The sequence below is a fragment of the Nomascus leucogenys genome, chromosome 4 (assembly GCF_006542625.1).
Source record: "Nomascus leucogenys isolate Asia chromosome 4, Asia_NLE_v1, whole genome shotgun sequence".
NCBI classification, from domain to species: domain Eukaryota; kingdom Metazoa; phylum Chordata; class Mammalia; order Primates; family Hylobatidae; genus Nomascus; species Nomascus leucogenys.
In genome coordinates, this window is record NC_044384.1 from 34,127,102 (window position 1) to 34,154,856 (window position 27,755).

Below are 27,755 nucleotides of genomic sequence, written 5' to 3' on the forward strand. Positions count from 1 at the left end.
TGTTAAAAAGTGCCCTTCTCCACTGATTCAAAGTCCGTTTGTTTATCACTTCCACCTAGTGCACTCGCTCTGTGCTCTGGAGAAACACTGAACAAGTTGACTTATCCCACATGCATTACCTAATACTACAGACACACACGGCCCCAGCTCTTTTCATCTCTTCTCCAAGCCAAACACAGCCAGCTTCATCATCATCCCCTGTGAGATGAGGGTGCTCCAGACCCTCATCCATCCAGCTTGGCCTCATCTTGGCATGCTCTCCTTTGCCAAAGACCCTCTCGAAATGTACCACCCATCTTTCTTTGTACTCTTTCTTCCCTTTTCATCAAAACTGTTCTCAGAAATGGCTCCTTTGGCCTAAGATACAAATGATTGACCATGCTTACTGTGGTACCTTCTCAGGACTGTTTGCAGTTGAACAGATTTAAAGCCTTAAGTTGAAGGAATGGCTGGGAACGCTTGGGCCACAGGTAATGGAAAGATAGGGGATACAAGGGGAAAAGGCACTGAAATCTTCCTGGAACCCTTAAAATCATGCCTAAAACACTTTTTAAACAGAAGATCAGCCTGGCAAGGTCAGGAGCTCAAGACCAGCCCGGCCAACATGCTGAAACCCCGTCTTTACTAAAAAAAAAAAAAAAAAAAAAAAAAAAAAAAAAAAAGCTGGGCATGGTGGCGGGTGCCTGTAATGCCAGCTACTCGAGAGGCTGAGGCAGGAGAATCGCTTGAACCTGGAGGTGGAGGTTGCAGTGAGCCGAGATCGCGCCATTGCACTCCAGCCTGGGCAACAAGAATAAAACTCAGTCTCAAAAAAAAAAAAAAAAGTCTGTGGTGCTGTGACCTTCAGTGGGCTCAGGCAGTCCGCAGCCTCATCTTCACCTCAGGTGAGACTATTCACCTGGCCAGGTAAATTCCCATAAAATGAATTCCTTGAAGGCAGGAGCTGGTCTGATTCTTTCCTGGTTTGTTATCAATCCTGGGGCCTGAGGTAACACATTAATAGTTCCTCATGCAATGTCTTCTGGATGAATGAGTGAATGAGGTTAGGCCGTGAGGCAGACAGTTTCTCAGCTCATGAAAGTTGGCAAATGGCCCTGGGCAGGCTACACAGGGGCCCAGCTGTGATGGATTAAGGGGAATGGGCAGAAGCTTGGGGCCAGGAGTTGTGAGAAGCTGTGTCTGATTTCTGGAGCAAGAGGAGACAGAAAAAAAAAAATCATAAACACACATGGAGCTTCTATTTTAGCCCTCAAAGATTTTCTGAAACTAAAAATATGATTTTTAAACTAAAAAAATTCAACTTATCCGTTGAATTGAAGAAAAGAAAGGTTATTGTTGGGACCTAAATCAGTGGCCTGGAAGGTCAAATGGAAGGGATATCTCAAAGCAGAGCAAAAATACAAATGATAAAAATTGTGAAGAAGAACATAAGCAACTTGAAATAGAGATCAAGGAGGCCCATCACACGGATATAGGAGTTCCAGAAACAGAAAAAAGAAGAGATGGAGGGAAACCGATAATCAAATCTTAGAAGAAAAGTTGCTAAGCTGAAGAAAGACTTGAGTTCGCAGATTAAGAGGCAGGATTGACAAGAAAATACACACCCCTGGGCTTAGCTTCATAAAATTCCTGAACTCCGAAGACAAAAAGGACAACTAACAGTCATCTAGAAAGAAAGAACAGGTTATTCACAAAGGAAAAAGAATGAGATGGGCACCAGATCTCTCATGTGTAACACTGAAAAGCCAGAAAATGAAGGAACAACATCTAGAGACCACTAAGGGGAGAGACTGCAGGGCAGGAGCCCCTCGCCTCCAAAATGTCGCCCTCTGCCAGGGTAAGAAACTCTGTGGACATGCAAAGGGTCAAAGAATATATGTTACCATATTCTCTCATATATTATTACTTCAAGAAAATACAAAGAGTTGTAAACAAGTAATAAATGAATTGGAACAGAGATAGCAAGACAGGAGAAGAAGAACAGAGGAAAGAGTAATAAAATGTAACATGTTCAATACAAATGGAAAACTCCAAATGGATGATAGAATGGCTGGGAATGTATGATGTAGGGGCTCAGTAAGAATTCTTGTGAAAAGAAGAGGCATATTGCAAGAGGAAAGAATTAAAAATGATAAATGATCTTAGCACAATTTAGGAGTGGGAGATAGCTGGAGAAGTAAACTCATTTTAGGTACTGGGGCGCTGGGGAGGGGAATAGTGAAATTATTTCAAAGGCCTTAGTTCCTCAGGGTAGGGAAAGATCATTGGAGAAATGGGGTATCTTGTCAGGAAAAAGTATTTTTCATCTTGTTTTTATATAATAAGAGACAAATATGCCTTTTTTTTGAGACAGTCTCGCTTGCTCTCATAGGCTGGAGTCCAGTGGTGTGATCTCAGCTCACTGCAAGCTCTGCCTCCTGCGTTCACGCCATTCTCCTGCCTCAGCCTCCTGAGTAGCTGGGACTACAGGCGCCCGCCACCACGCCCAGCAAATTTTTTGTATTTTTAGTAGAGACAGGGTTTCACCATGTTAGCCAGGATGGTCTCGATCTCCTGACCTCGTGAGAGACAAATATGCTTTTGATTATGAGTGTTGGGAAAGGAGCAGTAACTGCTGCAGAATGTAAAACAACAGTGGACTTTCCAAATTAACAAAGGGAAGAAAGAAAGAGGGAGTATCATGATCAAACTTGTAAAACGAGAAAAATGAAAAAACAAAAAAGCAAAGAAAAATGAATAGTAAAAAAGGAAGTGAAAGAAAAAAACTAGTATATTATTACGTAAGATGTGAAGAGGTTAACTTATTATAGAAACACTGAGATTAGGTAAAAATATGAAACATTGCTATATGTTATTTTTAAAAAATATAGTTAAAAATAATAAAGTTAAAAATTAAGAAATGATAAAGGTTAAAACAAAGGGATAAGAAAATATCAGAAAGAAAGAAGGTACAACAACATTAATATTGGTTAAGTTGGAGTGATGGTTAAAAGCATTAACTAGGCAGGGCGCGGTGGCTCATGCCTGTAATCCCAGCACTTTGGGAGGCCGAGGTGGGCGAATCACGAGGTCAGGAGATCGAGACCATCCTGGCTAACACGGTGAAACCCCGTCTCTACTAAAAATACAAAAAATTAGCCGGGCGTGGTGGCGGGCGCCTGTAGTCCCAGCTAATCTGGAGGCTGAGGCAGGAGAATGGCATGAACCCGGGTGGTGGAGCTTGCAGTGAGCCGAGATTGCACCACTGCACTCCAGTTTGGGCGACAGAGCGAGACTCCGTCTCAAAAAAAAAAAAAGCATTAACTAGAATAAAGAGGGTAACTTATAATAATAGGCAAAATTTTTGAAGAAAAAGATTGTCATAAATTAATAGGCATCAAACAATGTGGTAACTAATTATATGAGGTAAATGTTTTAGAAATGCAAAGATAAACTAATGAAACTGTACAATATAGTTGATTTTTAACAAACCCTTTTCAGAATTAAGACCCCATATACAAAAAAATAAGAACATAGAGAAATTGAATAATACAATTAACAAATCAATTTAATATGTATTTCTTTCAAAGTAAAATTTCATTTTATATGTCCAAAATCAATCAGGTACTTGGCAACGAAGAAAAATTCACACAATTTAAAAATAAAGATTTTTACAGGCCATGTTTTCTGATCATAATTAATAAAACTAGATATACAAAGTTAAAAAATATCAAAAGATTCCTAAATGCTAGAAATTAAGAAACCCATTATTAAATAATCCTCAAGCCACCAAAGAGGACTAAAAATTAAAATTACAAACTATTTAAAAAATGATAAATGTAGACGCCTTTATTCTAAAACCTATAGTACCCAGCTAAAGCTGTACTCAGGAGAAAATTAATAGCTGTAAATGGCTTTGTTGTTAGAAAGACCTAAAATGAAGGAATTCTACATCAATTTTAAAACATTAGAAAATAACATTTAAACCTTAAGAAAACAGGAAAAATAAATCAATGGAAAACAAACGAAAACAAGTAGAAAGAACAAATAAATCCAAAATCGCTTCTTTGAAAAAGTCAATAAAATTAATGAACCCCTTGCAAACCTGATTAAAGAAAAGAGATAACAAAATTATGTAAGAGTAGAAACGAGAAGGGGATAAAACCATGCATACAGGAGAGACTGAAATTATTCTATGAGAACATTATAAGTAACTCTATGGCAACAAACATTTAAAGCTAAAGAAAATTGATTATATCTTAGCAAATGCTCAAGCTTGACTCAAGATGAAGCAGAAAACTTGACTGTCAATTATGGAAGAAATTGGAAAGATGATTTAAGATCTGCCATTTTAAAGTGCAGCAGGACAAGACTGTCGTGGCTGATAGAATTCATCAGTGTTGTATGAGAGGAGATAAAGATGGGAGAAAGTGTTGGGGAGGGCAGAGACTGGGAGAGGGAGAGTGGAAGATGGGTGCGATAGGGAAAGAGTTTGAGACACAGCCTCCTCTAAAGTCCCTTTCTCTCCAAACTGACACATCTTTAATGATTGCATATTTATGTTCAACATAGACACTTTCATTTGTACAGCCAAGAGCTGTTGCTGGTAGTTTGGTGTGATGGTAGAAAAACTTCCAGAATATGGGTCCCCAAACCCTTCTTCTTCTCTCATCATGGCCTGCCCCCATGCAACCTCATGTTGGTGCTGTGAATCTGTAAGTTTAGAGATCTTTTTACCTACCCATTCAGCAGGTGGATGAGGTGGGGAAGCCCTGGGGAAGGTGGGACAAGATCACTTCAGGAGTTCTCCAGTCTCATGAGAGGAGGTGAAGAGTTGGCAGGGGTGGGGGAGATGGGGGAGTTGGTGGGAAAAGAGAGCGATAATCTTGTCCAAATCAGCTGAAATAATTTTTTATATCCAAATAGTTTTCCTCTCCTGGGGATCCAGTAAGCATGGCTAAAAGACAGTTCCCAATCAGACCCAATGCTTTGGGTGGACAGCCTCAAAGGGCTTAATGAAGACAGGAGGGGATTTTCTAGGGCAATGAACGGGGTCTCTGGTTCTGGTTATCTGTTGTTAAAATACTTTGGGAGCCTTGCCTCCATTTTTGGTAATTGAATCTGTTCTGGAAGCCTGGCAGAGAACTGAAGCCCTTATCCTAATATTATAGAGGTTTTCATGCATCATGGGATGGGACCACCTGACCTTCACACTCCCTTCCAACCTTGGGATTCTCTCAACCTCCTTGTCCTTCCTGCCTGGAAAACTCCAGCACTGAAGGATCATCAGTTTTTCCTTGTCCAAGAGTGGTGTGCTTTCTGGCAGATGAGAGAACAACAGAGTGAGAGGCTGGAGAAGAGTGAGCCTTAGAAATAGTTCCCAGACAATGTGGAAGGCAGGTCTTGGTTTAAAACTGCACCCCTTAGTGCACATCACTGGGTGTCCTAGTTCTCCAGTAGCCCCAGAGCAGGTCCTCCTGATTCCAGTCATGCTACTCTCACTTTTCTGGGTGTCCTCCATTTCCTGAGGGTCTTTATGCCATCATCCAGCATGTAAAACCCCTTTGCTATGTCGCAATGGACTTGGTGGTGTCTGTTTGGGCCTGTGCACTGCCCACCAGTTTGTAAGCATTAGTATGTAGACTGTCTCTATCAGGGATCTGCAAAATACAGCTTGTGGACCAAATCTAGCTCACTGCCTGTTTAATCAAGTTTTATTGATACATAGCCATACTCATTCATTTACACGTTGTCTGTGGCTACATTTATGCTATAATGACAGGGTTAAGACTTTGCCAAAGAGAATATATGGCTTCCCAGCAGAAAATATTTGCTATCTGGCTCTTTACAGAAAAAGTTTGCTGACCCCAATCTATATATATATGTATATGTATATATAGATATATATGTATATTTGTATATATATATATGTATATTTAAAGACCAAATGAAAGCTATTGACTATAGTTGGGAAACAAAATTACGAAATTCATAGATAATTGTTTGTTTGTCTTTCTATAGTCAGGCCTACTTATTTGTTTTAAATATCATACACTTCATAAAGCCTCCAACGCTCACAAGCAAATAGAAGAATGAAATAAATTTCCCAAGCTTTTTACACATGGAACTCAGGTACTTTCCTTAACTGAAATCTCTCTCTGCTTAGAGATGCTGGTTTGATTTGTCCCAGCAATCCCATTACTAGGTATATACTGAAAGGATTATAAATCATTCTATTGTAAAGACACAAGCACACGTTATGTTTATCTCAGCACTGTATACAATAGCAAAGTCTTGATAGACTGGATGAAGAAAATGTGGAACATATACACCATGGAATACTATGCAGCCATAAAAAAGAATGAGTTCATATCCTTTGCAGGGACATGGATGAAGCTGAAAGCCATCATTCTCAGCAAACTAACACAGGAACAGAAAATCAAACACCACATGTTCTCACTTATAAGTGGGAGTTGAACAGTGAGAACACATGGACACAGGGAGGGGAACATCACACACTGGGCCCTGTTGGGGGATGGGAGGCAAGAGGAGGGAGAGCACTAGGATAAATACCTAATGCATGTGGGGCTTAAAACCTAGATGACAGGTTGATAGGTGCAGCAAACCACCACGGCACATATATACCTATATAACAAAACTGCATGTTCTGCACGTGTATCCCAGAACTTAAAAAAATTAAATTTTAAAGAGATGCTGGTTTGACCTAAACCAGGAAATGCTTATCCTCCATAATAAAGTCATATATAGGATTCTAATTTATTAATTCCTCCCTGCTATGGAATATCGCCTTGCCCCTTACAAAGACCACTGAATGGTTAAGACTCTTTATTTAGATAATTCCCTGCCCCAGTCGTCCCTGTTTTGACTTTAAAATCCCATCAGTGTGAAATTCCTCTCTTTGTGGTCATTAGTCTCTAGCTCAGCCATGAGAGAGCCTTCCCTTCCTAGCCTGTGTCCCCTGACTTACCCCCCTACTCTGTGTCTGCCTAGGAACCACTCAACAAGTTTGATTTTATAGCATCTATTATTTAGTTTAACAGGCCAAGAAGATCATCTGTTAATTACCTTTCCAAAAGACTACTGTTTTTGTTTTAAGTCAACAACATTTAAGACACACACCTTATTGCTAACTCCAGAAATTTTACTGTAATACCAACTTCCCTTAATGTCGCACAATAGATAGTTATGGAGATTCTGGCAGAGAATGAAAATCAGCTTCAGGGAAAGAAAGTTACAGGTGTGCTTGGTTCTACACAGGTGCAAGGAGAGGCAAAGAAGGTGAGTGCTGCAACTGATTGAACCAGAGCGGAGAACACAGGGAGAGGACATCAGGTCAGGCAAAGAGCATTTCTTCCCCAAACATGGCTAGTCACCACTGAGGGCCTTCTCTTCTTCACTGCTTTTCACTGTCAGGTAGTAGATGCGGTTGGCCTCGGGGTAGGTGACTTTGCTGAGTGGGAGTCTGAAAATGGCCGGGTTGTTTGTCGTCAGGAGCAGGAAGATGATGGTGGCAAGGCAGAAGGCCCAGGTGCCTGGTGGCACGCCCACCTGGAAACAAAAGCATCGGGGACTGAGGAAGTTTCCTAGTTTCCTGTGTTGGGCTGGGGACCCTGGGGGAGAAGGATGTGACAGGCGTTGAGGATGGAGATCCTCCCTCCAGTGAAGGCATTGATATTCCTGGAATCGCAATGTCACAGTAGTTGGTCAAAGAATTTGGGGCTGGATGCAGTGGCTCACGCCTGTAATCCCAGCACTTTGGGAGGCCAAGGTGGGAGGATCACTTGAGCCCAGACCAGCCTTGGCAACAAAGTGAGACCCCGTCTCTACAAAAAATACAAAAGACAGCTGGGCATGGTGGTGCATGACTGTAGTCCCAGCTACTTAGGAGGCTGAACTGGGAGGATGGCTTGAGTCCTGGGAGGTTGGAGCTGTAGTGAGCCAAGATTGCACTACTGCACTCCAGCCTGGGCAACAGTGCAAGACCCTGTCTTGCAAAGAAAACAAAAACAAAACAGATAATTTGAGGTACAATCAGAATCTTTCAATGATGGAGCTGAAAATTGGCCTGAGGATGTTCCCCCACGTCCAGTCACACAGCTCCATCGGTCCGTCCGTGTTTTCCACTGCTAGTTACATTGCAATCTTTCAACACACACGCACCTCCCTCTCCTAGAGGTACATGTATGCAATTGTCTATCCTCCTCCGGACAACCTTAGATAAACCTTGACAGAGATGTTGTGTGAGCACCAGCTACCATTATCCCCTCAATGTTTCTTTCTGAGCCCCCACAACCCCATATGTCCAGAAGCTCTGGGAAGAGCACTTTGGGGTAGTGTTCAGGAGAATCCACACTTACTTACCACTGACATGATGTTGGAGCTGGCTGCTTCCATGTATGCGCAGAACAGGGCTGTGGAGGAACAAGGATCACCAGAGTGAGCTTCCCAGGGCCTTCCCCCTAAGCCACTGCCATTGCAGACCGGGGAGCCCAGACCAAGAACAGGAGCCCCACCCTCTCTCCTGCAGCCTCAGATTCTGCACCATGCCCTGACATCTGGCATGATTGCCTGGCATTTGTTATCTCTGTAGATAGGTGAGGCCTGTCTCCCACCAGACTGTTCATTCTTTGGGCAGAGATTAAAACTTATATTTCCTTTTGTCCCCTCCCTGCTTCCACAGTGGCCTTGCATGGAGTCAGGGGTCAATAAACATCATATGCTAGTCTACGCTGATGGTGGCGAAGAGCTAGTACAGGCTGGATGATTGTCTGTTGTAGGGGAAGAGTGGTCAGACTATACGAGCTCCTGCCAAGGTCCCTCCTATTCAAGACTCTGAGCAGCTGTGATGCTGCTTGATGTTCACCAGGTCTCACCAGGGTTGAACCTTACTAGACCCCTGAACCAGTCCCCAGGAGCCAGGCAGCTGGGTTCCCCCATGGGAGCTGGGTCCTGAGGACAGTCAGGAAAACTCGTCCATGTAGCTGGTGCCTCTGGACAAACTCCTTCTGCCCTGCAGCTTTGCTCTTTCCCCTTCTCTCTCCAGAACACCTCTTCCCTCTCTCTTTGTCAACTCAGATCCTACAGGAAGTGTTGAGATAAACCCTAGCCTCCCCCTGTAGGCTTCCCAGATGATTCCAGCCACTGGAATCTGCCACTTCTCTGAAGGCCAAAGGCAGTTACAGTCTGAACTTCAAAATAACAGGCACTTTTGACTTGACAAATATTTACTGGGCCCACTGTCTCCATGCCCAGCCTCATGCTGGCTGCTGAGGGGATACAACGGATATGGAAGTCATTCTCAGTCTCCATGCATAAGTGGGAAAAAACAAAAGAGAAGCTGTTCCAGATGCTAGTCTTCTGTTTCCTTGACTCTAGTTTTATTTATTAATGTCCTGTCCTGCTTCCAGAGAACAATGCCAGGAGAGGAGAGCTGGTGGCAAGCTGGGGCTGGGATTGACTCTCCCTTTTGCCATTAATAGCTATCTTCTAGGGCAAGTTAATTAGCCCCTCTGAGCCTCATTTCCTCATCTGTAAAATGGGCCAGGCAGGCTATGCCTGGTGGTATTCTTGGGGGGATTAAGTGAGTTCATATATGTATATAACAGGGTATGGTGCTGGGATACAGGTGTGTGAGAAGGACTATGGCTGATTTCCCTTCTGGCAGCATATTCTCTGTTTATGGAAATTGAGCTTCCATAATGTTGTTACGATTTTTAGTGCTCCTGGTACATCACCTCACTGGATCATTCCAACAACCTTTGTGGACGCTGCAGCCTTAGTAATTATTTGTGCAATTACTTCTCTTCTCCTAGGCTGTGGCTTCATGAGGATGTGGTCACCATGGTATCTTCTATGCCTAGACTAGGTCCTGGCACTTGATGGTGCTGTATAAACAGTTGTTGAATGAAGAGTTATAGAGAGCAGGAATGCTGTCATTAGCACACAAGGAAATGCGTATGTGATTTCCTTGTAAACTTTACAACACTGTGTAAGTATAACACCATTCAGTGGTTGTGATCCCATTTGACAGAAAAGGGACCTGAAATCCCCAGCTGTTAAGGGCAGCACTGACATTAGGACGCAAGCCATTGGCCTTCTGTCACTGCTGAACAGTATTGATTAGTGGTCCCCATGGGTTTCACATAAACAATGGGGGAAGGAATAGCCAGAGTAACCTGGTCGTCAGCTTTTCTGAACACCTACCACAGATGAGGGCCAGCAGGTGAGTCTGCCAGGTGAGGGCGTAGAACATGCCTCCGATGGCGATGCAGGAGAGGACGCAGTTGTAGCTCCAGAGGCCTGTGTAGATGGTCTCAAAGGGCGTGGCCACTGACAGGGCTATGGGACAAGGTGTGGTATTTCTGTCTGATTCTGGGCCACAGAACAAAGACCACCCTGGGGCTGGTGCCAGGTCTCAGGGTGGCCTCCATGCTGTTGTTCACCCCACATCTCCAAACCTGCCCATCAAAAGAGCCTCTAAAAATGGCATCTGGTCTTAGGAGACCTTCAGTGAGAAGAGAACAGTGGTTTCCAAACCAGTTACCAAAGCCACAGGCTTCACTTGGAGGTCTGACTGCTTCCTCCTGGGTGAGAAGAGGCAAGGAGGTGGGATTCTAGGCCCCTTCTTATTCCTTTGACTACAGCAACTGCAGTCTTAGCAAGAAAGTTTCCAAAAAGGTTTGAAGATTTAAACAAATATTTTTAAAAAGTTGTTTCAAGTGCTCTGGAAAAATATCCCTATATACTTATGGATAGATGTAGATAGAGGAATGATACAACAGAAGGAATAAGATGTGAACAGTGGGTACATCTGGGGAAATAATTTACAGATGCCTCATATTTTTATTTTTACCATTTTTTGATGAGTTTAAAACTATTTCCAAATAAAAAAATACTTTTTAAAGTTTTGCTTCCAAAAAATCTTTGAAAAATATTGGAAGAAGTCTAAAACAGGTTCCTACTCCCAATGCTCCTACCCCAATCTCTGACTCTGTTGTCAGAAAGAGCAAATACCTATCTAAATGTGTATACATACATATACACAGGTAGCAATATTAAAGCACGTTTGTTAAATGGCAATCCAATGTTTGAGAACAATTTTCTTTGTATCTTACCAAAAATTTCAAAGTGCTGGGCCATTTATTTTATCACAGTTGGTCTTGGTTACTGCTCCTGCCCCCACCCCTGTGTCCCTCCAGCATCCTCAGCTCCAGGGGCTCAGTTTGCAGGCCAACTTGGTTCTTACCCCCCTGCATCTCCCCACGTTTTTTTTTTTTTTTTTTTTTTTTTTTTTTTTTAAGACGGAGTCTCACTCTATCTCCCAGGCTGGAGTGAAGTGGTACGATCTTGGCTCATTGCAACCTCCGCCTCCTGGATTCAAGCGATTCTCCTGCCTCAGCTCCCCAAGTAGCTGGGATTATGGGTGCCCACCACCATGCCCAGCTAATTTTTGTACTTTTTTTTCTTTTTTAGTAGAGATGGGTTTTCACCCTGAGTTCAGGTCATCTGTCTGCCTCGGCCTCCCAAAGTGCTGGGATTATAGGCATAAGCCACTGTGCCTGACTCCCTGAAAGTATTTAAAACTCCAGGGAAGAGAATGTCTGGAAAATTTGCTGTATGTAGGGGAGAGGTGACCTTGAGTGAATTATTCTGAGGACCTGAAGAGAGAGAGCTCTGTCCTACCTGCTAGCAGCCCTATGATTGAGCCAATGGCTGCATGCAAGCAGATGAGTGGCGAGGAGATGAACAGAGCCACCAGGAACACGCCGCCTGTCCAGGGATTGTGACAGCCGTACACCTGGCCGACCCCAACAGGGATGGCTTGTAACAGCTGCAAAGTTAACAGAATACAGGTCACTGGAGCATGGGACAATAACGCAGAAACCAGACTCAGGGCCAGATTTGAGCCATTCCTCGGGGAGTGATGGAGTGGAACGGGAGGATGACTGCACCCTCCAGCATGTGAGAGAACATGGGAGGCATGAGCTGGAACAAACAGTTCCTCACTCTACCACCCAGCAGGCATCTGAGCATCCCTCATGCAAAGCCAGGGCCCCCAACATGGGCTGGGCACAGATGCTTCTGAGGAACATACGGCTTCTGCTTTGAGGGGACCAGAATGCACCTCCTCCCTAGAATGCTGCTGGGAGTTTCAGGGCCTCGGGGATTTCCTCTAGACCTTCTGAAATCCATACAAATATTCGAGGGATATTAAAAATATACTAGGCCATTTTGATGTATGATTTGACTAAAAGTCACCCAGCCTGTTGTTGGTCAAGTGCAGGCTAGAGGCTCTGAGCTTGACCCCTAGCTCAGGTCTGAGGTCTTTTTCACCCTTGCTGTCTCTTTGTCAAGCCACTGCTGACACATCCTCTTTGGTGGCCCCTGCCCATTCACTGCTACCCTGGGGGTTGTGAGCCCTTGGAAAGGAGCAGTAGGCATGTCCCCTGCTCTCGAAGACTGCATAGCGTTGTGGAAAGGTAGTATGTGGCACATCTGGAGAATGGCCTGAAGCCCAGACATCCCTGAGCCTGAGAGTAACTTGGTGGTGCTGGAATTGGGGAGGATTTGTTTGGCAGTGCTGACAGATGGCTTTTCTCTGGCCAGGCTGAATTGTCGATATTTTTGGAGTCCTTTGAGGGCAGAAAAAGAAAGGAGAGAGAATGGCAGGGCAGGCAGAGCACTGGCCTGGGAATAGAGGGCTCCAGCTTCCATCAGGGCTCTGCACAGTTCATTGTGTGACTGTGAGCATGTCACATCCTCATCTGTAAGAGGAGGCTGGCTTGGCAGATGATCTTCCAGCTTTAAGACTCTGTAGTTCTTTTCACCATTGCCAGGTCACATGACCTCTGTGAGGACAGGGCCCTTTATGCCCAGGTACACCATAGGTGCTTAACAAATAGGAATTGATTAGGTCAGTGGTTCCCAAACTTTGCTGTACAGTGGAATCCCCTGGGAATCTTTAAACAAATACTGATGCCCAGCTCTTCCCTAGACATGCTGATTTAATTGATATGGGGCATGGCAGGGCCTCAGGTGAGTCTAGTATGCAATGGGAGATTAGTTATAGATGATCTACTGTAGATGTTGCTGTAGATGTTGGGAATAATTTAGTTTCTCCCTTTGGACCAAATTTTATACTTTTTGACAATTTGATTTAATTCTGGAATAAGCATGATTTCTTCAGGGAGTAGTATTTGAAGAGCCTAGAGGGCTCTTAAGCTTTGCTCACTCTTGTCTCTGAATGAATTGCCTTTTAATAACCAAATGCTGTTTGGACCAGAGTTTATAATCTTGTGAAAGGAATGGGAAGGGAGGGGTGCTCAATCATATTTATTTATAGAAACCCAGAAAACACTTTGTACCAGACCAGGGAACTCAGCTTAAATGTTGGGAACAGGCTGGAAGTCTATTTAATAAATATCCCATGATTGCCAACATCTGAGGAATGTGGGATGCTGAGGGGAGTTCACGTCCACCTTTCCATTTGGGAACACAGATTTTAAGCCCAAGCGGTCAAGAATGAGAGGAATGAGGGAATGAGTGGCCTTGGAATGGAGCCTGAGTTTAGAATGAAGCTTCCTCTGCTGGGATCCATAGTTCACCCTGGTGAGCTGTGCCCCAGGGTGGCTTTCCCTCCCAGCACACTGCTCCCAGGCCGCAGCTGACACCCTGGTATGAAGGGCAGTCAGGTGTGCCATGGAAATTTACTAAGCACCAGGCCTTCTTCACACTCCTCATAATTCTTATGTAGCAACAACAAGCTGATTAAACAAAAAGGAAGGCCTTTCTCTGTTGTTTCAAAGAGAAAGAGGGAAGTGGCCTGGGAGCAGCATGCTGGGCACCTCTCTAGTCTGGACAATAAAAATGTCTCCAGACATTGCCTAATGTCTCCAAGGGGCAAAATTATCCCTGCCTGAGAACCACTAAGAGAGAGAGTATATAAAAATTAATCCTCTGTCTTCTATGCTAATGCCTTTAAAATCCCAATTTTAAATGTTTATTTTAGTATCTTGCCCCTTTATCTGACTATACATTTTATCTAATATCTTTCACTCAACCACTACAATTCTGTACTGTCAATGCTTATCTGTTCACTTGCGTGTTATCTGTTTCCCCGTATAGAAGAGCAGGATGTCATTGTCTTGTATTATCAGTATCTGAAAAAGTGTCCAGGCCATGTTACATGCTCAATAAGTACTTGTTGAAAGGATCTATGGATGTGGCAGCAACCCTTTCTGATACCCTGCTGAGGTCCATCATCTGGTAGAGATGTTTCTAGAGAAGTTGAGAGCATGGATAATCCACAAATTGGTTGGCGAGAAGGCCTGCAGTGGAATATGGGGGTCTCAACTCATCATCGTTGGGTAACTTACCAGGGGCATTTCCATCTCGGTCCAGGTGATATTGGGCACTGAAGACACAGGCTCTACCAGTGTTGTGGGGAAGAAGAGGTTGTAGTGGCCTGTGGCTGCAAGGTACAAGGTGACTGCAATGTTGAAGGGCAGCGTGAAGACCGGGAGGTCCCACTTGCTGAAGATGGAATTCAAGGCACTAGAAAGAACTGGGCTGAAGATGGAAGAGACAGAGGGTTAATCCCTGTGACATCCTGAGGTCTACATTGTCTCAGCAGCTCTGGCCGCTGTATCATCCACTGCCGCCTCTCCTAGGCACAGCATTCCTGGCCCCCTTGAGACTCCAGTGTTCCAATGATCTGGGATAGGGAATAGAATAAGGTACTCAATTTCAGCTCTTACCTTTTTTTTTTTGCCAATTTATTGTCATCTGCTTCATAAATGTATACCTCTGAGAAACAAATTTTAAAAATATCATAACTTATTTTGAGTAAAACACTTTATAAAATAATAGAAATATTTCCTTGTTTTTTAAACCTAGAAAACTCAACAAAATGTAATGTATTGCCTTTGAATCACCAAGGTGTACAATGACTATTGTTCAGGGCTGTGATAACATTTTAGAAGACTGACCTTCTAGGAGGAGGCTGCAATGGCATATGGGTAATTTGCAGGTCTAGTTTCAGCAAAAATACTTAGAGCTACTCCGGAAACTGCCAGGGGAAAATAGAACCTTCAGTTGTTTGTACCCTCTGTCTTCTTCACCTTTTCCTTGGAAGGAGAATGGATGTTGGAGACAGATGAAGCTTAGTGCAAATCCTAACTCACTCATGTGCATACAGGCTGAAGGAACAATGTTAGGTAATTAATCTCCCTTAGCTTCAGTTTCCTCTGGAAGGCACCAGCCACCCTAGACACCGAATACCCCACATCACCCACACTCAGTGACCTGCTGGGCAAAACCTGAAGTTGCATGTATGTTTAAATGGTCTGCTTTTAATGAATGACCATGAATTTAAAAAAGGCATTTAAGACTTCCTGAAAACCCTCCTACACATCCCTCACCAATTAACTCTCCAACTTGCTGAGACAAGTATTTCACATTTTCACCTTTCTCCTCAAATCTTTACTGTCTGCTTCCCTTTAGCCTCAGCCAACCACCTGGCTTTACTTCATTAAGAAAATAGAAGTGACAGGATGAGAAAGGCTTGTTTTCCCAGCCATAAAATCCACACCCTGTCTGCTTTCTTCCCACATAATCTGCCTTTCTGTCTTTTTCACATAATGGAAGCATCCCTGCTCGTTCATCAGGCCAATTCTTTTCCCTGTTCTTTGGATCTATTCTGCCTCAGGGACTTCATTCTTGTAATTTTCTCCTTTCTCTCCTGCAGCTTCAATCTCTTCTTTTTCTTTGGATCATTCTCATCAGGATATAACATGCTCTAGTATCTTCTACCTTTAAACATCTTCCCCCTTTAACCTGATGGCCACTCCAGCTGTGGCTCCATTTCTCTGCTCCCCTTCAGGGCAGTATCCCTCAAAATGGTTGGCTTTCTGTGCTATCCCCAATCTTTCTCCTCCTAGTCTTTCCTAAACCCACTTCAATCAGGTGTGTGCCCTCATTACACCATGGAAATGGCTCTTGTCCATTTCACCAATGGCATCTATCTTGCTAAGTCCATGGTCATTCCCTATTGCTTTGATTTGACAGTTGGACCTGCCCACCATCTTGAAATACTTTGTCTGGGCTACCATGACACTGGATTTTCTTAGTTTTCTTCTTGCCTGTTCCTTCTTAGTCTCTTTTGATGGTTTTTCCCCTCTCTTGCTAGACTTCTAAATGTTGGAAGGGCCCATGACTCTGCCTTGAATCTTTTCTCTCTCTTTAAAAAAATATTCTCTGTTGGGTGATAGTCTTTAGTACCATAGATGAAAGCTTTTGTGTGCTTCAGCCTCCCAAATCTTGATCATATCACTGTGTTCCAGATTTGTACATCCAGCTGCCCTTACAACATCTCTACTTGGAAGTCTATAGTATAATGTGTCCAAACAGAATTCTTGATTTGTATCCTGTCTCCTGCCACCAACCAGTTCTTGTCTTGGTCTTTTGTATCAACCCAGGTACTTAGGCAAATTAAGGGAGTGTATTCAATTTTCTTTTTTTTTCCTCTCCTTGGTATTCCACAACCTCCCAACAAGTTATGTTGCCTCTATCTTCCTTAAAATATACCCCAGTCCCACTCACTTCTTACCATGTTCATGGATATCACTCTAATCTAAACACTGTCATCTCTGTGGGGTTTTGTAGCAGACAATTGTGGATTATTGTAGCAGATGCTTCCAGCATCCACTCTTACTCCAGTTAAAATCCATCTCCATCCTGCAAACAGAGTGATTTGTTTAGATTTAAACCATATCCCATCACATCTCTGCCTAAAACTCTCTAACTGCTTTCTATCACAGCTGATACAGAAATCAAAAGGCTTACTGGGTCTACAGGGTGTACCTGGTCTGACTCTCATCGAGTCCTTGCCCTCCCCTCCTGCCACTACTCCATCCTTCACTGGGCTTCTGCCACACCAGTCTTGTCTCTCTTCCTAGAATACATCACACTTCCCCAGTTGGGGGCTGCTTCTGCCTGCAACATCCTTCACCCACATCTTCAGATGACAGATGCCTTCTTATCATTTAGGCGACAGCTCAAACGTCCCCTCTGTAAAGTTGTCTTCTCTGATCACACATGTCTGGAATCATTTGCTGTCCCATTTAGCCTCTCTTGCTTTCCTCAAAGCACTTATCACATCTTGAAATGATCCCTTTTATTAACTAGCTTATGAGTTTGTCTTAGCCAAGAAGAATGTTAGCTCCAAGGGAATAGAGACTTTTCCTTGTTTACAAATATTCCCAACATCTAGGATTGACCTTTCACTCAACAAATAGTTTCAGGCACTCAGCAGATATTTGTTTATTGAATGAATCTGGAAAATGGCACTACGAATACCTACCCTATGACTTGAATTTCAGGGTCCCCATACATGGATTGATGAATGCACTGGAGTAGTAGCACAGAGACCGGGGGAGTGCTCAGTGTTTTTTGTCCTTTAAATTGGGAAGTGGGATGGGGGGCGCTGAAGTCTAATTGCCAACCAGTGCAATGTGGCTGAGGAGCTGTGTTGAGGGGCTTAATCTATGTAGTTTTTAAACCAAATGTATTGCAAATGAGGGCAAGTTCTCCTTTTCACAGGCAGGAACGTGGGGGGCATTAAGAAAATCCCCATAGAAATGACTGTCTTGGCTTTTTGTCCCAATGGATTAAGAAAGAAACCCTAAGAAGAAAGCTAAATTGCCCAGAATGCTTAATGTAGTAATTTATTTGCAAGCACTACTAAAAAGTAATAAAACAGTACTTAAGCTAAATTAAACTAACTGGTTTTAGTAACTGCAGACTTTGAAACCAAAGAAAGACATCTACTTCTTAGAGATGTTAAAAATAAATCATCCTGTCTGATTTATTGCTGACAACTTCCCTGTTTGAGGGAAGTTGAGAACAGGGTGGTATACACATGTGAAGTCAGGGTCTGGGGGACAAACGTTCACCATGACAGTGAGCACACTGCAGAGACCCCAAGATGCTTGACAGACCTGATGTAAATTTACATGAACTAAATTTACATGTAAATTTACATGAACTAAATTTACATGTAAATTTACATGAACTAAATTTACATGTAAATTTACATTACCTGTGTGTGAATGGCCCAGCACACCCTTCACTAGGTGAATATTTGTTCCTAACTTCCTTTCATGGTGACCTTCTTATTTCATCTAGAATATGAGGTGATTGCCCAGCAAGATCTCAACCGATACTTCCAGTTCAAAGATTCTATGCTTTACATATAAATATTCTGTTCCAAGAAAGCTCTCTGCTTCTATCACAAGCAGGTTTTCAGCTTTTAGGTCTTGGTTAGGCCACATAATAGACGATTCCCATGCAACCTGGGGTTTAATAGTGCAGACTGGATTTGGAATGCCAGCATCAAAAACTTCCACAAAGTACAACTTGGGGCAAGTGACTTAATCTCTGCATGCCTTGGTCTTCCCTTCTGTAAACTGATGGCAAATGTAGCCGTACTTAGCACTGCATAAGCCCTGCTTAGCTCTGTGTTGAGCACGTAGGAATAACTTAGGAAATGCTGACTTTTATTACTAAGAATGTCGTTCAGGAAGATTACCATTGCAATAAAAAAAATGTTGTCATTCGTTGATTTAAAGAATCCTCCTGGCTGGGCACGGTGGCTCACACCTGTAATCCCAGCACTTTGGGAGGCCGAGGCGGGTGGATCACGAGGTCAGGAGATGGAGACCATCCTGGCTAACATGGTGAAACCCTGTCTCTACTAAAAATACAAAAAATTAGCCGGGCATGGCGGTGGGTGCCTGTAGTCCCAGCTACTTGGGAGGCTGAGGCAAGAGAACGGTGTGAACCCGGGAGGTGGAGCTTGCAGTGAGCCAAGATTGCGCCACTGCACTCCAGCCTGGATGACAGAGTGAGACTCTGTGTCAAACAAACAAACAAAAGAATCCTCCTTATTCCATATCTCCAAATGACCCCCTTGTGTTACAAGAGAACTCATGGGCTTTCATGGTGTCAGACAAGCTAACCTGGCTATGAAGGGGCTGGGTCCCACATGTGTATGTCCTGTCTCTGGCCAGTGTAAGACACAAGTGTCTTGGGGGCCCCATGGAGCTGTGAGCAGAAAAAATGAAGTGCCTCACCAGGCCATGGCTGTGAAGGTCACAGGAAACAGAAGCCACCAGTAGTAGTCTAACTTATCCGAGAACACGGCCATCAGCAGTCCCACCAGCATCCCGTTGTACCCATGGAGTCCTGAGGCAATGGCAGACCTGGCGGTGAAACAGACTGATTTTGCATTTGAAGTTGGTGATGTTACTGGGCCCCTCCCTCCTGGTGCTCTGAGGATATGCTTAATTTAGATGATTCCTTTAATAATAATGCTTAGAGTTGGCCGGGTGCGGTGGTTCACGCTTGTAATCCCAGCACTTTGGGAGGCCGAGGCGGGCGGATCACGAGGTCAGGAAATCGAGACCACGGTGAAACCCCGTCTCTACTAAAAATACAAAAAATTAGCCGGGCGTGGTGGCGGGTGCCTGTAGTCCCAGCTACTTGGAGAGGCTGAGGCAGGAGAATGGCGTGAACCCAGGGGGCGGAGCTTGCAGTGAGCTGAGATTGCGCCACTGCACTCCAGCATGGGCGACAGAGCGAGACTCCATCTCAAAAAAAAAATAATAATAATAATAATAATGCTTAGAAAAAAGTCAGTTTGCTCAATGAATATTGGGCAGTCACATAGCTGCCAGCACCTTTCCTCATAACACACACACACACACACCCTTGTCTTGCTGATCAACAATTAAAATTATGCACTTTTTTTTTTTTTTTTTTTTTTTTTTTTTTTTTTTTGAGACAGAGTCTGCTCTGTCGCCCAGGCTGGAGTGCAGTGGCGCAATCTCAGCTCACTGCAAGCTCCGCCTCCTGGGTTCACGCCATTCTCCTGCCTCAGCCTCTCCAAGTAGCTGGGACTACAGGCGCCTGCCACCACGCCTGGCTAATTTTTTGTATTTTTAGTAGAGACGGGGTTTCACCGTGGTCTCGATCTCCTGACCTCGTGATCCGCCCGCCTCAGCCTCCCAAAGTGCTGGGATTACAAGCATGAGCCACCGCGCCTGGCCTAAAATTATGCACTTTGTCTGTGGTTAAGCTCTTCTTTGCTTATCAGGGGAGACTTAGACTGCTAAATATAGAGGGAAATATAATAGAAACCTGAGGTGTGACACAAGGAAGTTATGTGTGGGAGTGAGGGAGAGAGAAGAGAGGGAAGGAGAAAGAGTGTTATGATTACATTGTGTAAAATTCTCTGTAGTTGGCCAGGCTCAGTGGCTCATGCCTGTAATCCCTGCACTTTGGGAGTCCAAGGTGGGAGGATGACTTGCACCCAGGAGTTCAACCAGCCTGGGCAACATGGTGAAACCCCATCTCTGCTAAAATACAAAAATTAGCCAGGCGTGATAGTGCATGCCTGTAGTCCCAGCTACTTGGGAGGCTAAGGTGGGAGGATCACTTGAGCCCAGGAAGTTGAGGCTGCAATGAGCCAAGATCTCACCATTGCACTCCAGTCCGGTCTGGGTGACAAAGCAAGACCCTGTCTCAAAAAAAAAATTCTCTGTAGCTGGAATCTGGGTACTTTCTCTCTCTGCATGTCTGCACCAGAGTGAATACGCTGGTTTAGCTTTGGGTTCCCAGGTGCCCCTTGGTGAGGAGCAGCCCAGAAGTGTGGTAGTATCCAAGCATGAGTCTAGCCCCTCCTTCTTTTTCAGAGGAGAAACTGGTGTGTGCACCTACAATTCTCCTCCTGATCCTAATAAACACTGTCCTTGACCTTTCTAATTGCTCTGCCGGGTGAGTGGCATGGGCTATGGGTGAGAGAGGGGCGTAGGCAGCTTGCGCTGCAAGGCCCCTGCCAAGGAATGACCTGTGTGTGCTTGTGGTGAGTCCCTCTGCACCTGCCTTAGTTCTATGAGGGCTGAAGTGTGTCTGTGTGTCCGTTGCTGTGGCCCAGTAACCCAGCAATGTCAAGAGTATCTGTGCATGGAGGGTGCTCAGCTAGTATTTGTTGAATGAACATGTGGGCATGCTAAACCTTACCATGTGTTGGCTGTTCTTGCATGGCAGAAGCTTCTGGAAGCTTAGGGCTCCTTGAGATTCAAGAAGGGAATTCTGGCTAGAGGGGAGCTCCAACCCAGCAGGGGCTGTGGCTTAGGTCTGGAAGAGGGAAGACCTTTCACCTCTGTAGTGACCAGGAGGTCTAGTGACCTAGATAAGAGGAGAACAGGAGGATGGGAAAGGGGCAGGAGAGAGCGTATCTAGACAGCTTCCTGCAAGAAAGCTGCAGCACAAGGCACATGTGTGGACACTTGTACTGGACACAGGACAAGCTGTATGGTCAGCTGCTCTTGAGGCCAGGAAGTTATGGGGGCAGCTGGAGACAGGCAGCAGGTGGGATAGAGGGAAGTGGCAGAGAAGACCACTGGGGAGCACTTCAGGAGCAGAAATCCATGTTTTGGGAAAATCATTATTTTTAGTGTGTTTGCATTTTCTCTACATTTTCCCGTTTGTGTTTGGTGATATAATTTGGAGCTTTTTTTGTTTTAATACCAATAGCTGTCCCACCCTGTGGAGAGTGTCCCTCCAGAACTCTTGTTTTTACTAAAACTTTGGTGCAGTTTCTGGATTTCCCTCCCTGACTATAAAATATTACAAAATTGGGTTCAACTCCAATGCCAAAAAGGTCTCCATTAAGACCACATTCCATCAGGACACTGCAGCATTGGTGGTGTTGACCTTCAGTTACCATCTGTAAAGTATAGTCTTAGGCTAGTGGGGAATTGGGGGTGGGGACAGCAGGGGTGATTAAAGGGTAGTGGGGGTGGTGGAGGTCATGCTTAGAATATGCAGCTGTGTCAGTGGTTCATTGTGGACAGCAGTGAGCTCGTGGCTCCTTAGAAGACATGTGTATGGATGTTGTGTTCAGTGGCCAGAGCTTTGAGCCTATGGCATAGAACAAGGCACTGACCTGTCAGCAACAAAGCCTAGATCTTTTCTAGGCACTGTGGGAGTATATGGCACATTGGAAACCAACTTCTTCTCCTGAACGTGCTTAGAATACAGCCAGAGAAAGAAGAATCAAAGAAATTACAGAACAATTCAATCTAGTACTGGGATGTGTTCTGTGGTTGTTCAGAGAGAAAGAAAAGTTCAGAGAGCATAGAGGGAATCAGGAGTGGCTCCCTGGGGGAGGAAGGATTCCAGGGAATGGTAGAATTAGATAGACAGAGGTACAGCTGGTGTCAGGGATCACAGAAGCAAAAGTACCAAACTAGGGACAAGTGTGATGTTGATTGAGCACTAGGTAGTGTAAGACCCATCAAATGACACTTGGGGAGCCAAGCTGAGGGGCTGGGTTTTTATCTGATGCATATTTGTCTTAAATTCTTAATCAGGGTGTTTGTGAGGATTAGGCATGCCTGGTATGTGTTCCCCCCTTGTAAAACTGAAGTCTGTGAAGTGACTCTGAATGGCTTGGCACGTTTACCAGTAGATTAATGGTGGGGAGGATAATCAAAGAATCAGAGTGTCGGTGCAGGGAGGGTCTTGGGCTCATCTCAGCTAGACAGTAGATTATACAGATGAGGATAATGGGGCTGGAGGGGGAAGTGCTTGCCTGAGTCACACAGCTAAGAAGGAAGTGGGCTGGACAGAGTTCACCCCAGGTAAATTTCAGCACACAGTGATGAAGCAGTGAGGCATGGGCTGATCTGCCAGGGGCTCAGTTCTGTGCCAGCTGTACATGGGAACAAGGAATAGGAGGCCTACTAACCGAAGCAGACACAAGATCCCGGCTGGAGCCCATGTTTAATCTCACCCACCAGATCTGCACTCAGAAGAATTCAGCCTCTCATCCATCTGACTTTGAATGGCCTCCTAGCATGCTAGAATCTGAATGGTCCTCCAAGGCCACCCTAGAGGTGCATGAGCAACTTCTCAACAGGGCCAGGCTGACTCACGCATTTCCCTCGGTGGAATGAGGAATGTCAGCTGGGCCTGACGCTGGTTACAACGCTTCCAGCTGTGATTACTTTGGGTTCACCAATGGGCCTCTGACCATGTTGTCCTCACAGGTGCCATGATGGGGACAGCATGACCTTGAGCCCAGAAGATGCAGGTCATGCCTCCAAGCCTAAGTCCTGCCACCCACTGGCTGTGGCACCTTTGGTAGGTAGCTCTCTCCTTCCAGTCTCCTTTCCCTCACTTGCAAGATGTGGACTCTGTTGCCTTCACTGTGCCTTGTGAAGTGGTGGTAAGAGTTACAGTTAACAAGATATGACAGTGCTTCTCATTTTTTTTTTTTTGAGAGAAACCCACTGTAAGAAATGCATTTTATATTATGACTCAGCTTTCACTTTCTTTCTCTCTCTCCCACGCACACATTCTTAACATAAATGAAACAAAAATTCCACTAAATAATATTTACCATTACCACATATAGATTACTCTCATCAGTTTTATTTTATGCTATTAACTTTAAAAAATACTGCTGACAATTAATTCATGATCTGGAAATGGGTTGGTGATCCCCAAACTGAAAAACACTAAGATAGGGGATAATCCAGTGTTTCCCAAACTTCTCTGACCATCAGAAGCATCTAGGAGGACCTTGTTAAAAGTACCTACTCCCAGATCCACTGAGTTTTCACAGCTATGAGAGGAAGGGGGAGGAGTGGGCTGAAACGATTTCTTTTTTTTTTTTGAGACAGAGTCTTGCTCTGTCGCCAGGCTGGAGTGTAGAGGCACGATCTCGGCTAACTGCAACCTCCGCCTCCCGGGTTCAAGCAATTCTCCTGCCTCAGCCTCCCAAGTAGCTGGGACTACAGGCAAGCGCCACCATCCCCAGCTAATTTTTGTACTTTTAGTAGAGACGGGGTTTCACCATATTGGCCAGAATGGTCTCGATCTCTTGACTTCGTGATCCACTCGCCTCGGCCTCCTGAAGTACTGAGATTACAGGCGTGAACCACCATGCCCGGCCTGAAACTATTTCTTAACAACCACCTTAAGTGATTCTGACCATCAGGAAAGTTTGGGAACCACTGGAAAAATATACGGCAAAGTCTGAGGAAGTGGTCAAGTTCTACAAAATGCAAGTTGTTATTATTTTATTTTTTATTTTTATTTTTATTTATTTTTTTTTTTTTGAGAAAGTCTTGCTCTGTCACCCTGGCTGGAGTGCGGTGGCACGATCTTGGCTCACTGCAATCTCCACCTCCCAGGTTTAAGAGATCCTCAGCCTTCCGAGTAGCTGGGATTACAGGCATGCACCACCATGCACAGCTAATTTTTGTATTTGTAGTAGAGACGGGGTTTCACCATGTTGGCCAGACTGGCCTCAAACTCCTGGCCTCAAGTGATCTGCCTGTCTTAAGCCTCCCAAAGTGCTAAGATTATAGGCGTGAGCCACCGTGCCTGGCCCTTGTTATTGTTACTTGACTGTGTACCAGCCAGTGCGAGGCCAACTTCTCCTTCCACATCTGTATCTATGCCTCTTGCCGGCCCTGTTTGCTCCCCTTCCTCAGTTCCCCTTCCCACACTGTCCTCCTCTCTCTTCTTGCCTTCTCTCCGATCCCCCATATCCAATCTTTATAGCTCAGAGGTAGCCTCTCTAATCTTCCCAACCCTTGGTAATGTCTGTCTTCTCTGAACTCAATTATATACTGTCCTGTATTATTCTGAGACATTCATTGCCTATTAATCTTGTCTCCTTCAACTAGATGGTAGGCTCTGTGAGGGAAGAATAGCTTAGCTGTCCCTCTGCACCTCCCTCTGAGGCAGTGTTTGCAGAGGTCTCCCCAGTCAAATGAATGTTGACACTGCCACACGCCGTGAGCAGGAGTACTGTAATTCTGCAAGGACCGTCAGTGACCTGCGTAAAGTTGATACTCAGGAGACTTTGGCTGGCTGGGAGGGTAAGATTGGCTGATTACTCAAGTAAACACCTCTCTACTTTCTGTTCCACACATCTTGCTAAAATCCCTATAGAGAGGTACCCACCTGTCTTGGCCCAAGGCGAGAGCTGTTAAGGTCGAGACCACTGTCCCCAGGGCCCCAGTGATTGTCCACCAGGGATTCTGGATCAGTAGCCCTATGAAGATGATGAGGCCGCTGAGAGGATTGTTGACGAACATCACCTGAGCGGTCCCTCTCAGGACCCAGTCTGTGAACTGGAGGGCAAGGTGCTTGTCTGAAAGAGACAGAGAGCAAGTCATCAGCAGGTCCAGCTTGGGCTGCTCTGCTGAACTGCTGGTTGGCATGGCAACCAAGGCAAACAGGAATGTGCAAGCCAGGACCCTTCCCATTCAGCCAGGCCAGGGGTGGGGGTGGAGGGGTGGGGGTAGAGGGGAGGCTGGTGCCCAGCCCAAATCTCTCAGTGGCCCAGCAATCATGCTGCAGTGGGTGGTAGTGTTTGCCATATAGACAGAGGCACCGTGCTGAGACCAATTTAACGCTGTTCCAGCCATTGGCTTGGTTGGAAAAGAAGCCCCGGGAGCATTCCAAGGGAAATTTATTGGTCCAAAAGAAACGGTGGGGAAGGTGGGGGGGTGGGGGCAGGAAATTCTTTCTTCTGTAGTGCTGGATGACTCAGTTAAGGGCTGGTATCTGAGCAGCAAAGAAAGTAGCCTGAAGAAAAGACGCTGGGGGAGAAATTGTTGTAGCCCAGCTGTGAAAATCAGTACTGAGTCAGGGCCTGGAGGAAGCCAGGTGTAGGAGAGGGGCATACATTCTGCCTCGTTTGCTGGTTTTGTTTTCCACGACAACTTGTGCAGGTGTCGGGGCTAGTGGGAGCGGAAGGGTGTGGCGTTCCTTTCAGTGTTTAGTTTGAGAAGAAGTTAAAAGGAAAGACTCCTGAAGCTTTGGGAAGGATGATACCAATATTTTCTTGGCACATAGTAGGCACATAATAAATGGCTGTGCAACGAGTGAATCGAGTGAAGGAATGATCATTCAGCTAGCTTGGGAAATGGCTTATATGTTGCTAATATGGTTATCCTACATCTATTTCACATAGGAACGAGCAATTTGCAAAGAACTAAGATCAATGCATTTAATTCTGAAACCGTGAGAATTCCAGGCCAGTAGGGTATATCATATCCCCTTGGAGTTAGCTTAGGGCTGAAGTTCCCCCAGGTGTGGACTCCAGCCCTGGGTGAGGTCCAGTCCTGGGTGGATCCACCCAGGGTGAGGGTGAATGAGTGAGGGAGCAGCTTTGGACCAAACCGGAGAGAGGGTTGTCTCTCTGGCCTGGCCTGGTCTGGCTGTCTCTCTCCAGGGTATTTTCCTACCTTTCAGCCAGATCCTGTACTCCTTCATGTCACCCGTGAGGTAGCCCACTGCTTTGGAGAGGCTGATGCACCTTTGGCCTGCTGAGTCCCGATGGGCCACCCTGTCGTCTTTCCTTTTACTCCTTTCATTGAGCTTTTCAATCTTCACAATGTGACTGTCTTCATTGGAAGACCGGAGATCCTTTTAGGAGAAACCAACCAGACATCAAATGATACAGCTTTCTGAGAGCAGGGACATTTGGGGATAGAGGAGGGTGGCAGGTTTTTTGATAAAAATAAAGGATCATGAGACAAAGGGTGAAACACATGCCCATTGTCTGCGGCTGCGTAGAGTGCCCCGTACAAGCCGGCTCTTCCCAGGACCATGCACCTTCTTCATAGCAGGATTTCTTCACCTTCGTGCCATGGATCTCTTTTGGCAGTTTAATGAAGCCCATGAGCTTCTTTTCAGAATAATGTTTGTAAATGCAAAGATCAGATAAATTGGATGGCAAACCAAGCCAATTATACTGAAATGCAGTTATAATCATACTAAAAATTAAGATATACATGTATGCACAGCAGATCCAATACCTTCTGTAATTTCAAAGTAGTGATGAGTAAAGATATGGGACCTCCTCATCGCAAGTCAGGACAGCTCTGGAAGGCCATCCCAGCAGTCTTGAGTCCCTCTCTGCTGCAGCAGTGGCCAGCCAGTCTACCTCTGTGCTACCACCAAGGATGCTAATGGCCTGCGTTTCACCAAAGGCCTTCCTTTTGGAGACAGCAGGGTAGTTCAAGGGAGCAGGTTTAAGGGGAAAGATTTTGGAGACTGATTGGAAGACTGGTGAGTGAGTGCCTGTATTCTGTACTTGTCCTTAAAATCATGTCTCACAAAGAGCCACATTATCTAAGGCCAGGTAGGACCCACCATGGGTGTCACCATGTACTGACAGTGGCACTTCCTCAGTGTGCTAAGTTCACTGGGAAGGCGGGAAAGCAGCATCTTTTACCCTGCCTTTTCCCATCCCCTCCCTCCCAGGAAACATCCTAGGAGGGACACTCCTCACCTTTTCTTCAGGCATTTCCAGGAGGGGCAGAGCTGGGTGAGTATCCGGGGATGTTGAGGGCCAGCTCGGGCTGGTAAACTCTGCCTCGTAGAGTTTGTATCTGCTGGAAAGTGGCTCCGGCAGGAGAGGACTGCTGTGGGGGTCAGACATTCCTTCAGGGCACAGCCACTCTTCTATCGATGGACTAGACGGAAGGAAAGGGAAAGAGCTAATGAGTCAGGACGGGGCCCAAAGGGACTTGGCTGAGGCTGGACTCAGACCTCAGGTCTGTCTGGGGGGTTGGACAGTGACACACCTGGGATCTACAGCTTGTGCTGTAGAGTTGAGGCCATTTCTCTACCTCATTACCTTTCAAAATCCTCCCATTCTTCCGAGTCCA

The 27,755-nt window shown here is 45.1% G+C and overlaps 1 protein-coding gene across 1 annotated transcript in view; it reads right to left on the minus strand.

Annotated features, from left to right (window-relative positions):
- SLC14A2 (solute carrier family 14 member 2) overlaps positions 1 to 27,544 on the minus strand; it is a 58,683-nt gene extending 31,139 nt beyond the window's left edge. The window contains exons 1-9 of the mRNA XM_030810499.1: positions 27,377 to 27,544; positions 26,328 to 26,508; positions 25,039 to 25,228; positions 19,131 to 19,259; positions 14,376 to 14,568; positions 11,683 to 11,830; positions 10,204 to 10,338; positions 8,362 to 8,411; positions 7,374 to 7,548 (exon numbers count right to left, since the gene is read on the minus strand). Of these exons, the coding sequence (XP_030666359.1) occupies positions 7,374 to 7,548; positions 8,362 to 8,411; positions 10,204 to 10,338; positions 11,683 to 11,830; positions 14,376 to 14,568; positions 19,131 to 19,259; positions 25,039 to 25,228; positions 26,328 to 26,508; positions 27,377 to 27,526 (1,351 nt within the window). The 5' untranslated portion in view covers positions 27,527 to 27,544. The remainder of the gene's footprint in view (positions 1 to 7,373; positions 7,549 to 8,361; positions 8,412 to 10,203; positions 10,339 to 11,682; positions 11,831 to 14,375; positions 14,569 to 19,130; positions 19,260 to 25,038; positions 25,229 to 26,327; positions 26,509 to 27,376) is intronic.
- Positions 27,545 to 27,755: the final 211 nt, after the last annotated feature.